This window comes from Balaenoptera ricei, chromosome 4 (genome assembly GCF_028023285.1).
Source record: "Balaenoptera ricei isolate mBalRic1 chromosome 4, mBalRic1.hap2, whole genome shotgun sequence".
NCBI lineage: Eukaryota > Metazoa > Chordata > Mammalia > Artiodactyla > Balaenopteridae > Balaenoptera > Balaenoptera ricei.
Genome location: NC_082642.1, coordinates 122,846,598 through 122,860,324, shown reverse-complemented (window position 1 = coordinate 122,860,324; position 13,727 = coordinate 122,846,598). Strand labels below are relative to the sequence as shown.

General features: G+C 32.7%; 1 protein-coding gene across 3 annotated transcripts in view; it reads left to right on the top strand.

Moving 5' to 3' along the window:
- Positions 1 to 13,056, top strand: part of CADM2 (cell adhesion molecule 2) — a 1,045,186-nt gene extending 1,032,130 nt beyond the window's left edge. For all 3 annotated transcript variants that reach the window (XM_059921362.1, XM_059921361.1, XM_059921360.1), the window contains 2 exons: positions 9,320 to 9,445; positions 10,296 to 13,056. In XM_059921362.1, the coding sequence (XP_059777345.1) occupies positions 9,320 to 9,445; positions 10,296 to 10,414 (245 nt within the window). In that variant the 3' untranslated portion in view covers positions 10,415 to 13,056. The remainder of the gene's footprint in view (positions 1 to 9,319; positions 9,446 to 10,295) is intronic.
- The last annotated feature ends 671 nt before the right edge of the window (positions 13,057 to 13,727 follow it).

Sequence of the window (13,727 nt, the reverse complement as noted above, 5' to 3'; positions counted from 1 at the left end):
ACATGGAGAGACTGCTCGCTGTTATTTGGGTTTCGCATACCCAGAGAGAAGGAAGAATGTCTTACTGGAAGAAGAAACAGCACCAGCAGGGAGGTCATTTACCATGGAAGGGCATTGAATTCCTCTTCATGACAGAAGAAAAGAGAATACAATTATGTGAAAAGATAAAACGCTAGAAAAAATTACCTCAACAAATTCTTGTTCTCAAAATAGGAATCATCTGACACATATTTAAAACTGATTTTCATGAATATTTTTAAAACTTTTCAAAAATTAATCCCAAAAGTTGCTTAGGCAAGCTGTTCCAGAGTTTATCAATCTTTTTATTAGTAATAACTATGATTTTTTAAGTTAACACTTTATGTGCACTGAATAAAATAAGCCATTTGTAATACAGAAACTAGCATAGATTACACAATAAATTATTCTCTCATTTAATCCTCACCCATCGTCAGACTCCCACAAGATTCATTTGATCCCATCTCATGTTATGCAAATCTTCTGCTATTCATATCCCCCCAACTTTCAAATATTCAGACACTTAGAATGCTTCACCATTGTTATTACATAGAGTAAAATTCCTAAAGGAGTCTTTTTAAAAATTGAAAAAGAAAACCAATATCTTTCTACATAGAAGTTTATACTTTCCAACTTCTTTTCCCTCATATAACTAACATTTAGATAGTGCTTATATTACGGTGTATCAGACATTCTTCTAAGCCCTTTATGTACGGTAGCACATTTAGTCTTTGACAATCCTGGAAAATAAGAAGTATTCACATTCTAAAGGTGAGAGGGTTAAGAAACTTGCCCAAAGTCAACCTGATAGTAGTAAGTTGTTTAAGGTTTAGTATAAACAATTTCTAAGTCCAGGATTTTGTGAGCAATTTCTTCTACTTGAAAAACTTTCACTGACTTCTCTGCTTCATTCTACCACTTTCCTTCTATTTATGTACAACATAATACAACATAGTTTCACCCCAATACTGATTTCATCTGGTGTTCATGACATCATTCACTGCATCTTAACCACTGTGAAACGCTGGTGTGTGAGCAGAGAGAGGGCAAGTGTTTGCAGTGTAACTCACTGCAGCAGCTATACAACACACAGCTCAACTGAAGGTAACTCATGTAAAGGAATTGATCTGTGCAGTCTTGGGTGTTCTGTTTGTATGCAGGCCATTGGCTGGGGATAAGTATGTATTATCCAGACTTCCCCAAATCTATTTTCCATTGCCTTAAATTTTGGCATATTTCAAGTGAGATAATACATGAAAAAGATCATACTCTAGTTTCTGTATGTCAGTTCAGGCTGTAACAAAATGCCATAGACCAAGTTACTTAAATAACAAAAATTTAGTTTTCACAGTTCTGGAGTCTGGAAGACCAAGATCAGGGTGTCAGCATGGTCAGATTCTGGTAAAAGCTCTCTTCCTGGTTTGCAGACAGCTGCCTTCAAACTGTGTCCTCAAAATGGCCAGATAGAGAGATTGAGAGAGAGAGAGAGGGAGAAGCAGCTAGCTCTCTGGTATCTTTTCTTATAAGGGCACTAATCTCATCATGAGGGCCCCCACCATCATGACCTCATTTAAACCTAGTTTTCTCCCAAAGGCCCCATCTCCAAATACCATCACATTTGGGGTTAGAGCTTCAACATATGAATTTTGAGGGAGACAAAATTCAGTCCAGAGCAGTTTCTTACTGCTTTTCTTTTTCTTTTTAAAAAAGAAAATCCTATTTCCAAAGTCTTAAATATCCTATATTAGTACATTCCCAGCAAAGAGATAGGAAATTAACTAGAATTGCTAAATATCACTTGATTGTGATGCAGAATAACTTTTAGGAAAACTAAACTTGAAAAACTATCTATGCTCTCTAAAGGTGATAATCGCAGTTTTACACTTATTTTTGTGAGTTTAATTTCATAATTTTTGAAACATTTTATTGCTAAACTGAAATTTCTCCATGAGTTTTAAATCACTTCTAAAAAATATATATGTATTAATATAAACTCCAAAATGAATGCAGAATATCAGTATAAGTGGCTTTATTGTTTAAGTGTCTGATATCATATACTCCAGTACTATATTTTGTTTAAATTTATTCTACTCTGCTCTTGATTATTTGTCTTGACATTCCATGACTCTGATGGTTGTTACTAGGGAACTACACTTGGTGTCTTTTGCATAAGAAGCACTTGCTTCTCTTCAGTAATTCATCTTTTTCTATTCATTCCAGCTTTTCCAACTCTTCTATTTTTCAATATTAAATTTAATTCTACTCCTGAACTCTGCTATTTAAATTGTTTTGTAGATAGTTTTTATTAGATTTTAGTAAAAAAAAAAAAAAGTAAAAATTTCTTAACCTCACAAATAAGTGAATTAACATGTTTGTTATAGTGCATGTCCTTAGAGATTTATCATTTTTAAAAATTATAATTAATAATCCAAATTTGGCTTTGAAAACATTTATTTTAATATTTAAGGACAATCATTTTCTTTTAAAAATGGTCTCAGAAACTAATTTTAAAATATTTATATAAAATGATTTTCATTCCAGTTCTTACCATTTTATTAAAATGAGAAATCATATATAATAAAATACTTATTGTAAAATAATTTTAAACTTGGATTAAAAACTGTGCAGTGTTTTTGATTTCTCCCTGCTTTGACCCTAGAAAGTTAGATATTCTTTCTTTAGAGTTTTCACTTCTCATTTATGGGGACAAAACATGATAAACTAGACACTTGATGGTAGAAATCCCCAGTGATGATTTCAGAGATAGAATTATATAATTTAGTACTTCTCCATGTTAAGATTTTTAAATAAAACTATACTTTAAGGTTATTTTCTATTCTTCTAAATATCAGAAATTACTAATCCTATATATTTTTATGTAACATGATTTTCTCTTCAGAGTCCTTTATTGAAAGTCCAGTAACCCTAACTGAAAGATGTTATGCTCAGAAAGGCTTTTTTTGTTTTTTTGTTTGTTTCTTTGTTTTTTCTTGGCTGCACTGCACGGTTTGTGGGATCTTAGTTCCCCAATCAGGGATCGAACCCTGCAGTGGAAGCGTAGAGTCCTAACCACTGGACTGCCAGGGAATTCCCCCTCAGAAAGCTTTAATTCCACAATATTCATGTTTTATGCATTGTCAAGTACAAAAGATTTCTAATATATTGCCAAATCTATTGGAATTTCCTCACTCCCGTATTAACAGGCTAACTCCAGCAAGACTTGGGCTAATGCTTGATGATGAATAATGGCCTTTAAAGACACATGATGTATTTATCTGAATGATAATGCAGACTCAGCCATATGTAAAGAAACTTCGGAAGGCTGCACTTCATTTTTTTTTTTTTAGCTTTTTTTTTTTTAACATCTTTATTGGAGTATAAATGCTTTACAATGGTGTGTTAGTTTCTGCTTTATAACAAAGTGAATCAGCTATACATATACATATATCCCCATATCTCTTCCCTCTTGCGTCTCCCTCCCTCCCACCCTCCCTATCCCACCCCTCTAGGTGGTCACAAAGCACTGAGCTGATCTCCCTGTGCTATGCAGCTGCTTCCCACTAGCTATCGGTTTTACATTTGGTAGTGTATATATGTCCATGCCACTCTCTGACTTTGTCCCAGCTTACCCTTCCCCCTCCCCGTGAAAAACAAATACCGTATGCTAACTCATATATATGGAATACACTTCATCTTTTTATTGCTATGACAGTAGGAAAGGGATGAGAGAAAGGGTGTATGAGGGACTCCCACTGGGACTTAGCCATTTAAATTATGTATAATATTATCTCTTCATTGTTCAAGTGATCCTTATCTGATCCTCAATCTCAGTCACTTGTTTTAGATGCTAAGAATAGAAATTAATTAAGGACAGATTTTAGTTCTAAAAGTTATGGGGGAAAAATAAAATGTGTAACCAAAAATGTTAGTTTAAAAAAATACATTTACAAGTAGGCATGCAAAGGAGCATCCTCTAAAACCATATTATCTTTGAAATCTTAAAAATCCTAGGACTATATGTTGACTTATTTTTCTGATGAGATGAAGGCTAAAGGTTGAAATCTTTCCTTTATAAATTATAAAAGTGTATGCAGAACATTCATGAGTAGGGTCAAATAAATATAAATGTTACGGATTGTTTTCTTGAAAGTAGTATGTATATATATAAATGCATTTGAAACCAGTGAAAATATATTCAATAATGAACATGATAAATTTAATTTATCTAAAACAAATTCTAACAGATCAATTTGTCTTTGTATAAGTTGTACAAAAAAGGGGGACGGACTGCATATTATGTGAGACTCTACTGTGAAAGTGAAGATTTTAGTCAAAGTATACGAAATCAATGAAATCTCTCACCAAGAGTGATCTACATCTCAAGTGTCTTTCTCCAATCCATCCACTATGTACAGATATCCTATGATTCATATATCAGTTACAAAAATAGTTTCTGTAGCTACATTGGTCTGCAGCATTATAACTGAGCAGGAATGAACACCAGCCTCAGAAAAGAGAATCTGTCTTCAAAACATCTCAACATTAAGAATGAAAATAAGAAAAGAAAATGTAAGGATGTATAAATAGAATTTAAAAATTCAATTTGCATCCAATGGAAAAAGGTTTGCAATAAAAGAAGAGAAATAATATATACTCACCAAGAAAAACCATTTTTTCTGGATATTTAAATGGAATTATTATACTAAAATGAGGAAAATATTATCAAACTATCACTTTTTATTGTCAATCATATAAAACTGTTTAAAATAGCTACTAAGTAAGAACAGAGTGAGATTAAACAGAGAGTGTAGTTAAACCAAAGTCACAATCAGTAACAAAACCCTTTAGGAAGAAATAAAAAGGAAAATCTATGATAGAAAATCAAATCATCTAAACGGATGGTAAACTTGGGAAATATAACTAAAACAAAATGTAATTTAGTAAAATGATTATAAAAATAGGAAAGAAAGAATGACATATATGCAACATGAAATATGGAGTTGCTACCAGTGCATAATTGGATTTTCTAAGAAAGAAAATGGAAAGAAGAACAGTTGTTAATCAAAAGTAGAGTAGGAAAAAAGAATTCTTAAGCCAAAAACAAACGAACTTAATCTGAATTTAATAAAAAAGTAGGTTTGCAAATGAAGTCAAATTCTGACTAGAGACAAACTACAAAATATATTCAGCTAAAATATCAAAATATAATGGAGGAAAAGAACGAATATTCTGATAGCAATCATGCAGAAAATGTAGGTCATTTAGAAAATTGAATTATTTCAGATTTATCTTGAAGTAGAAGGAGGCAAACAAATCCAAATGATTTCAGATTTATTTAGTAGGAAAGGGAGGCAAAACAAATTGTCAAAACACTGACAAATTGTCTTGTATTATTATTAATTCAAAAAGATAAAAACCCGGAATTCTTTAGCCAGTTGAGTGTTTATTCACAATAAAATAATACTCAGATATTCAAGGTTCAAGGATGTTGTTATCATGAAATTTTCTTTTGACAAGATGTGTGCTTCATATGATCAAGGGATGATGATATGAATATCTTTACTATCTAATTTTAGATAAGGAGAAGCTGTAAAAGGAACTCTAGATATTGAGATGAGTAAAGAGACCAAACAATGTCAAAAGGAGGATGGTGGCTAGTCCATTTAAATTTTTGATGCATTTCTGAGATCATCAAAATCAGGACAAAATTGTCATTATTGTTCACAAAGCACTAACTAGAGCAGTAGAAAAAAGAAAATATAAAACTAAGGATGTTTGACAGTCTGGAAATAAAAATGAAAAATATGATCTTGACAAGTACTAGATATAATGCTTTATAAGACAGAGTACAAAATATGAATGGAATAAAGAAAAAGGAGTCATAAAGTTTAATGAAAAAGTAAGAATACTTTAAAATATTAAAATGTTTCAAAATATTAAATATTAAAAATATTATTTTAATGGGAAATAGGATGAATGAAAATATGTAGGTCCTATATCAGAAAACTACACAATTTACTAAAAGACACTAAAGATTTAAATAATTGAAGTGTCATACCGTTATCCTGGAAAATGCACTATATAAAAGAACGCTATCTGTGAAGTAGTACAATTCCAATAAGCAATCTGTTGTATTTTTGTTTCTTGCAAAAATATTCTGAACCTGATCTAAGACTTCTCTACCAATGCAGTAAAATGATTTTTAAAACTAAAATATTAGCCTAGGATTGCATATATAGACCCCTCACATGGAATAGACTAGAATATGCAGAAACACATAAAATGGGTAGACATTTAGTTTATGGTGACAAAAATATTGATGAAAGAAATAATGTGGGAGACAACGGTCTGTCACAGAAGAATTAAAGTCATACTTTATGCTTTAGCCTCAAATCATAGACCAAAATACATTTTAGATAGATTAAAATAAAATAATAAAAGTGTTAGATGACAACAGAAATCTATATGTGTATAATCTTATGATGACAAAAGCATTTCAAATCAGGATCCACAAGTCAGACATCATAACACAAAACTTTGATAGATTTGATTACATAAAATAGTAAGACTTATCTATGACTCAAAAGACCAGAAATGAAGGATATATAAAAAGAAATTGCTAAAAAATGTTCATCTTTTTATGGAGAGAGCTGTTAAAACAGAAATTTTGAATGGAAAAATGGTCAGGCTGTGTAAATAGGCATTCCAAAATTGATGCATTAATATGGGAAATAGTATTTAGACACATTTATGTTAACTTATAATTTACTAACACAAAATATTTAACGCTTTTCAATATTAGATTGACAATTTTTCTTTTAATTATAGTATCTGCTGGTAATACTATATGGGAACTCAGGGGCAGTTGGTGGAGGATGAATTTGTACAGTGCAATATAATTTGGCAATATTTATCAAAAGTATTTTAAAAATGTTTGTATCCTCTGATCCAGCAATACTACTTCTCAGAATTTACCTTCAGGAAATGACAGGTACAGATGTACAAACAAGAGTGATTTTTCAGCTCCCAAAAAGAGTGCTCAGTTCTGAGAAATAATCAGCAAATAAAATGGATATAATTTATGACTATCTGTATTTGGGAACTTGAGCAGGAGGTGGAATTTGAAACTGATTCTAAATTATCTAAGCTAGGAATAGGAATAGGGAATTCAGAGGCATGGCAGATTTATTTTTTGCTCCTTTTTTTTTTTTGAGATGGCCTGACCCATTCTTGTGGTTCTCTTATTTTCAACTTGCATCTCCTGAGATCACTCGGGAAGGTTACATGTGGGAGACATTTACTGGCTGGGCTTTCTTTCAGTTGTCTAGAACACAAATCACATGGTTAACATTCAACTGCCAGTGAAGCTGGTAAATGTCTAGCTCTGTTCACTGAAAGAATAGGAAACAAATTTGTTATTAGCTAGAAATCTCTGCCCCAATATAGCCTTCTGATCACCAAATATTTTTACACCTTCTTTTTCTCCCATCAACCATTGCTAAACGCTGTCCAAAGAGATAACCTCAAGTCCCATCAAGCCACTGTATCCAACTCAAAGACCAAGATCCTCAAATATGCACAGTGCTCTTCATCATCTCTGGATATGTTAGTCCAGGGACAAATGAACCAAAACACAAGTTTCAATGCTCTTCTCCATCCCATACACAAAACACAATGATAGAACAGATTCAGGAAAAGCACTCCTTTAGATAAAGGCTCTCTTTTGGAAATAGAGGAAAAATGGGAAACACTTGAGTAGTCACTGATGCATAATAATTATGAAAATATGCCAGAGCGGCATGAAAAGTTCCCTCTGCCTTGGCAATAGTTATAGTTCTATGAAGAAACTAGACTCTCTTCTGTTCATTCTTTTTTGCTTCCTCCAATTCTACCTTACAGGAAGTTCAACCTTGTCAGTCATACTCTGTGGCCACATCAGAAGTGGGTGTTTGGTAATATGCCCTCTATGGGGACTACACAGTTTTTATAGGCCACTTCTTGCTTTCACCAAGTTTGGGAGTCCAGAGGTTGTTTGATGTTTCAATTGTCAGACTTTTCTTTCTTTTTCTTTTCTTTTCTAACTAGGTATATGCTTCTTTGGCACAATAGTTCCATTAAAAACACAGTAGACTCCTAATCTATTTGTCAGATTCTTGTGCCTGTAACCACACTTTAAGACTTTCTGAAAGTGGAATTGCCAGGCCTAATTTATTTTACTTTCTCTAAATCTCTTTTGTAGGCTATAAGCAGCTCCCATGAAGTTATGCACACAATGGACTTTGGAGGATAGGCGGTACACTTAACCTGACTTTTGCCATAGGGCTGAGCCTTAGTGCATTTTGTTGCTCAGAACCTCAGTTTTATCTCTTATTGTGCAACTTTTATAAATAGTTGATTTTCCAAACTTTTGAGTACTCAAAATGTGGGGCTTTCTTTGATCTTTTCATTTCTGCTTGAAAACTGGCCATCCTCTACTGGTCTCAGCTCTTTCCTATAATATCTTACTAAAGGCAGAATGTAAAAGTATACTATTAATCTAATCTTTCCAACCACTTCCTTCAAAGTTACAAGTGCAACAGGCACTTAATCCTCAATGTTGAGTATTCATCTTCCTCCTTCTATCAATAACACAACACAGTTTGTAAACCCCCTTCTCCTTGAAGTATGATCTTCCCTTTGATCAACTAATGTGTACTCTGCAGGATCTCTTCCTACCCCACTTTTCTCTCCTTCTCAGTCTACTCTGTTGGACACACTTCTTTCAGACTTTAAGTATGGGAGCTTCTCAGGTTTCAATTTTCAGACTTCTTCTCTCTATCTAGACTCTCTTCCTTGGGGAGTTCATCAGTTTCCTTAGCTTTAAATAATATTTATATAATGGTACATACCAAGTTATAATCTCTAACCCCAGCGTTTCCTATGACATAATTGTATTTTTTAAATGGTATAGTTGTATTTGTCACATTAAAAATACACACACACATATTTTCAGGTGGAGAAGAGGAGAAAGAAAAGGCATGTAACTATACAAAATCATATATGTGTATTTGTTTATCCTGTTTCCCCCTTAAAATGTAAACTCAGTGGCAACAGTAATTTATATGTCAAATGTTATATTCTCCAACATTTTGTACATTATAGGCACATAATAAATATTTGTTGACTAGATGATTGGTGTAATACACATTAATAAAATTTTATTTTAATGTGCTAGTTTTCAACATAACTCATTCTAATGCAGATATGTATTCTATGTCTAAATAACACACTAACTAGGACAATATTTTTCTCTGTTTTCTAGATCCCAATGCTCTGGCTGGCCAGACTGGCCCTGATCATGCTCTTATAGGAGGAATTGTGGCTGTAGTTGTATTTGTCACTCTGTGTTCTATATTTTTGCTTGGACGGTATCTGGCAAGACATAAAGGTAGGTTATATTTAATAAAGCATTCTTAAGTTTGGCAAAAAAATTCTAAAGACTAGCTTCATGAAATATTATGTGAGTGCGTGTGTGTGTGTGTGTGTGTGTGTGTGTGTGTGTGAGAGAGAGAGAGAGAGAGAGAGAGAGATGAGGGGTGAAAGAGAGAGATCTAAATACTAAGTTATTTCAGAGAATTCTTGATTATTTTACTCAACGTTAAAGCTGGATTGGCTATCAAAATAATACTTAACCAGTAGCCAAAAGTCACAGAGTAAATCATTGGCTCAGAAAAAAAAAAAAAAAAAAATGGAAGCAAGTTTGTAATTTATCTCTAGGACTGAAATTCAACTCTAACATTAATCATTTGGTAATGTTTCTATTTGTAAGTTTATGGACACACATGTGGCCATATTAGTGAGGAAAATATGTGATTTTTCACAATGGGCTAGGTAGCAAACTATTGATATAATCTACTTTTAAATGGAGTTACCAAAATAAATGGTGACACGTTTGATGTGATCATTATCAACATCTTAACAAAGGGCCCTGATTGCTACAGCTGCATGGATCACATGGTCTGAAGCCATCATTAAAGAAATCAAAGTACTCATTACCCATTCCAGTTTGGCTGTTGCCACTAGTTAACCTGACCACAGCTTCATCTCCAACATATACTAGAAAACTGAAAGAAAGTGTGCAACTTTAGAAGGGTGAATTGTGTGGTTTCTTACTCCTCAGAATATGTTTCAACATATAAGAAATCTGGCATAAGTTTCTTCCTAAATGAATATACCTTTAATACTGGCTATTTTACCAGTCTGACAGAACTAACATATTTTTCTTCCAATACCCACAGGAACATATTTAACAAATGAAGCTAAAGGAGCTGAAGATGCACCAGATGCTGACACAGCCATTATCAATGCTGAGGGCAGCCAAGTCAATGCTGAAGAGAAAAAAGAATATTTCATTTAAGATGCAGGCCGAGATTCTGAATTTTACTTACCAGGCTGGCTGCTGGAGAAAACTGGCTATCATCTTTCAGAATTCATTTCTATCATCTTCTGCTACCTTTATTAACTTCCATACCGTACTGCTATCAGTAGCCAGTGTATACCAACAATCAGCTGTCGAAAGCATCATTCTTTAATTACTGTACCATCCATAATGCAGGACATTTCTTACTGCCTAAATTCCACACCATTGCTCTTTTAACATACAGTGCTTGAATATACAGCCTTAACAATGTTAATCATCTCCTTGGATCATGATATTGAATTGTTTTTATACATTGAAAAAAATGTATGCAGAGGTTTTTTCCCCCTCATTTTTTGTCCCCTTTAAATCAAAGACCTTGTCAGTTTACCATTGGACAGCTTTCACAAGTAACAGGATTAGGTAAAGACCTAATGTGCTTAAGTTCAATCAGATCTTAGAGGTTTACGATGTTTTCTACATGTCTATATTCAAAGACATGTTTTGGAAGCATATGCCCTAAGAAACACAAACTGAAAAAAACTACTGTAGTATAGATTCTGGAGTGTTTGAGATTGTACTGGTAAAGCTGTATCAATTCGCTATTTAAAAATTTAGTATTTGACACAGGAGCCATGTATGTGGATTGCAATCAGGACATGCTATCTTATATAATTATATAGATCTTACCATTAGGTTATTTTAGCTTCATATACCAATAAATTGTTACAAACATTTTACTGTTTTGGGAATCACAAAGATTTCATTCATTTCTCTAATTTGATTCTGTGATTTATTTGCTCCACAAAGACTCACCTGCCTAAACAAAATTGAAATATCCATAGGGCACAATTTTGAGACATTTTAGTATCTGTATATAGTGCATATAATAAATCCAATTAAACATTATTTGATACATATTTAACTTTTTTGGCTGTAGGTAATTCAGTCATGAGTAAGCATTTTCTAATGTCCATTATATCCCTTTAGATATTACTTAAACCAATATTATAAGTAGGTAACATGTATTAGTATTTTTGTCTGTATGTCCTAGCACTGTTCAACAACAAATTTTTCTAGTTCTTGTTAATTTTTATTTGTTATACAATGGAAGCACAATGTTATAAGGAAAGGTAATTTTAAGCTAACAACCAGTGCACAGCCTCAGGTTTTAAATTACAACCACAGTTGAATACTAATCTAAAAATAAACTCTTAGTTTGCTAAAAATTTTCAAATTTTAATTTGGCAGTTCCAGAGCTGCTTACCTATGTTGGTTTGCCAAAAAGAAGTGTTTAAGATATGTTTTCTGTATAAATGAACTAATTCTTTATATTAAATTCCTGTCTATGCATTTTGTGAGGTACAAACTTATGAAACAGTGAGTGATAGAGAATTTCTGCCATGCTTTTAACTCCAAGGTGAAAGTCTCTTTCTCTGGATTATTTCTGAAATTTTGGTGTATTTAACCATTAAGAAATGCTGTATTCTTAAATATGACACAGAGTCTATCTAAAGTCATATTATTTCTCCTAGTAAAATGCGATACTACTAGATTAGTGCTCATTAGATTTACTATATGCTAAAGATTAAAAATCCAGTTAGATAAAAATTATTTTCCCATTGACAAGCACTGCACCTTTAAGAAGAAAACACATATGACAATATGGTAGCTATACTTGCGATGTCTGAAAGCATGATGGCCTCTGGTTTTAAAAATATTATCTTGGAATTTATTTTTGGGAAATGAGAATGGTTGAGTATGACATCATGTATTAATATCAAATGAAAGACAAGGGTGCTGTATCTTCGATTATTTATCAGAAAAGTATAAATCTTTTAAGGACAACGTTAGAATTTTTAATTTTTTTTTATCGTTGAAGCATATATCTTGTTGATTTCTTACAAGAGAAAAAGGACGATGTCAGTCAAGCAGCACTTTTTCAGAATATACAGAACATAAATAATATGATGTGGTTGAGTGTTAACATAATAAATCATATACAGTATGACATTTTAAGGAAATAAGTCTGCATTGATGTGATTGCATGCTTGTTTTTACAGTTCATTCCATACCATCTGTGGAAAAATGCAATAATATGTTAATATAGTATGGTAGTTTGAGAGAATCAGGTAGGTGCTACTAGACACATTGAAACTAGAATAGGTTTATAAACTGTTCATACCTTTCAATGCATAATCTTTAGAAAGATTCCACAAAGCAAAGTTCATCCTGTTATTACAAAATGGAAAGGTTCTTATTACAGAAGTAAGTTGTATAAACTGCATCATCAATTACTATTTAGAGCCTAATTTCAGGATGCATTTATAAAATTGCTACTCTTCATCGATGTTGTATTTACATCCCTCTTCATTTCATCTGTATTCTACTTGGCTCCAACTGCTAAACTGTTGCCTAAATAACTCAATCATTATTTATAGCACTGCAAAATTAGAAATCCAAAATTGGTTGCACTTCAAGACTTTTGACTCTTTTAACACTTTACAGTAGTATAAAAACTCATTGGAACTCTGTAAATGAAACTAACTGGTATATTATGATGTGTGAGCTCTAATCAAATATTTTGACAGTTAAAATAGATAGATTTGAATTAGGTATCATTTCAGTTACTGAAAGAAAACAGCAGTGGTATTATATTTTCCTATCTTAAAAAATTTTTTTGATTTTCACCAAACGAGATAAATTGTAAAAATTCTGTTCATTTCTATAAAAATCAGAAAAAATATGAAATAAATTTCTAAATGAACCATGCGAATTGCCATGACTGAAACATGCACACTTATATGCCCAGAGAGCCATAGCCACAGAACACAATGGAAGGAGTGTGCACACACACACACCCCCCTAGTAGAATATGGAACATTATTCTTTACCAAAAGTAGCTATTCTCTGCCAGTGTACTGTTTACAGTGTAAATTGTCCTCCATCAAAAAAGTGTAAACAGCATTCTTTTTTTCTTGTTTCCATTTTTGAGTGTCCTAGATAGAACGATTATCAAAATTAGGAAGAAAAAGGAAAGTTTGTGAGTGCAAGGGCAAAGATAGAGAGCATGAGCACAGTAATGTGTGTGTGTGTGTGTGTGTGTGTGTGTGTGTGTGTGTGTGAGAGAGAGAGAGAGAGAGAGAGAGAGATTCCAACTTGTTTTCTTTTACCAGAGAATCCAAGAAGCAGTTTAAGGAACCTGATATTGGAGTTTAATCTAGAAACTGGATGATCTCATATTGATTCAAGATGCTTAATCTGGCATTGAAACCCCACAATTAAAATAACAAATAGAGAAAGAAAACTAACT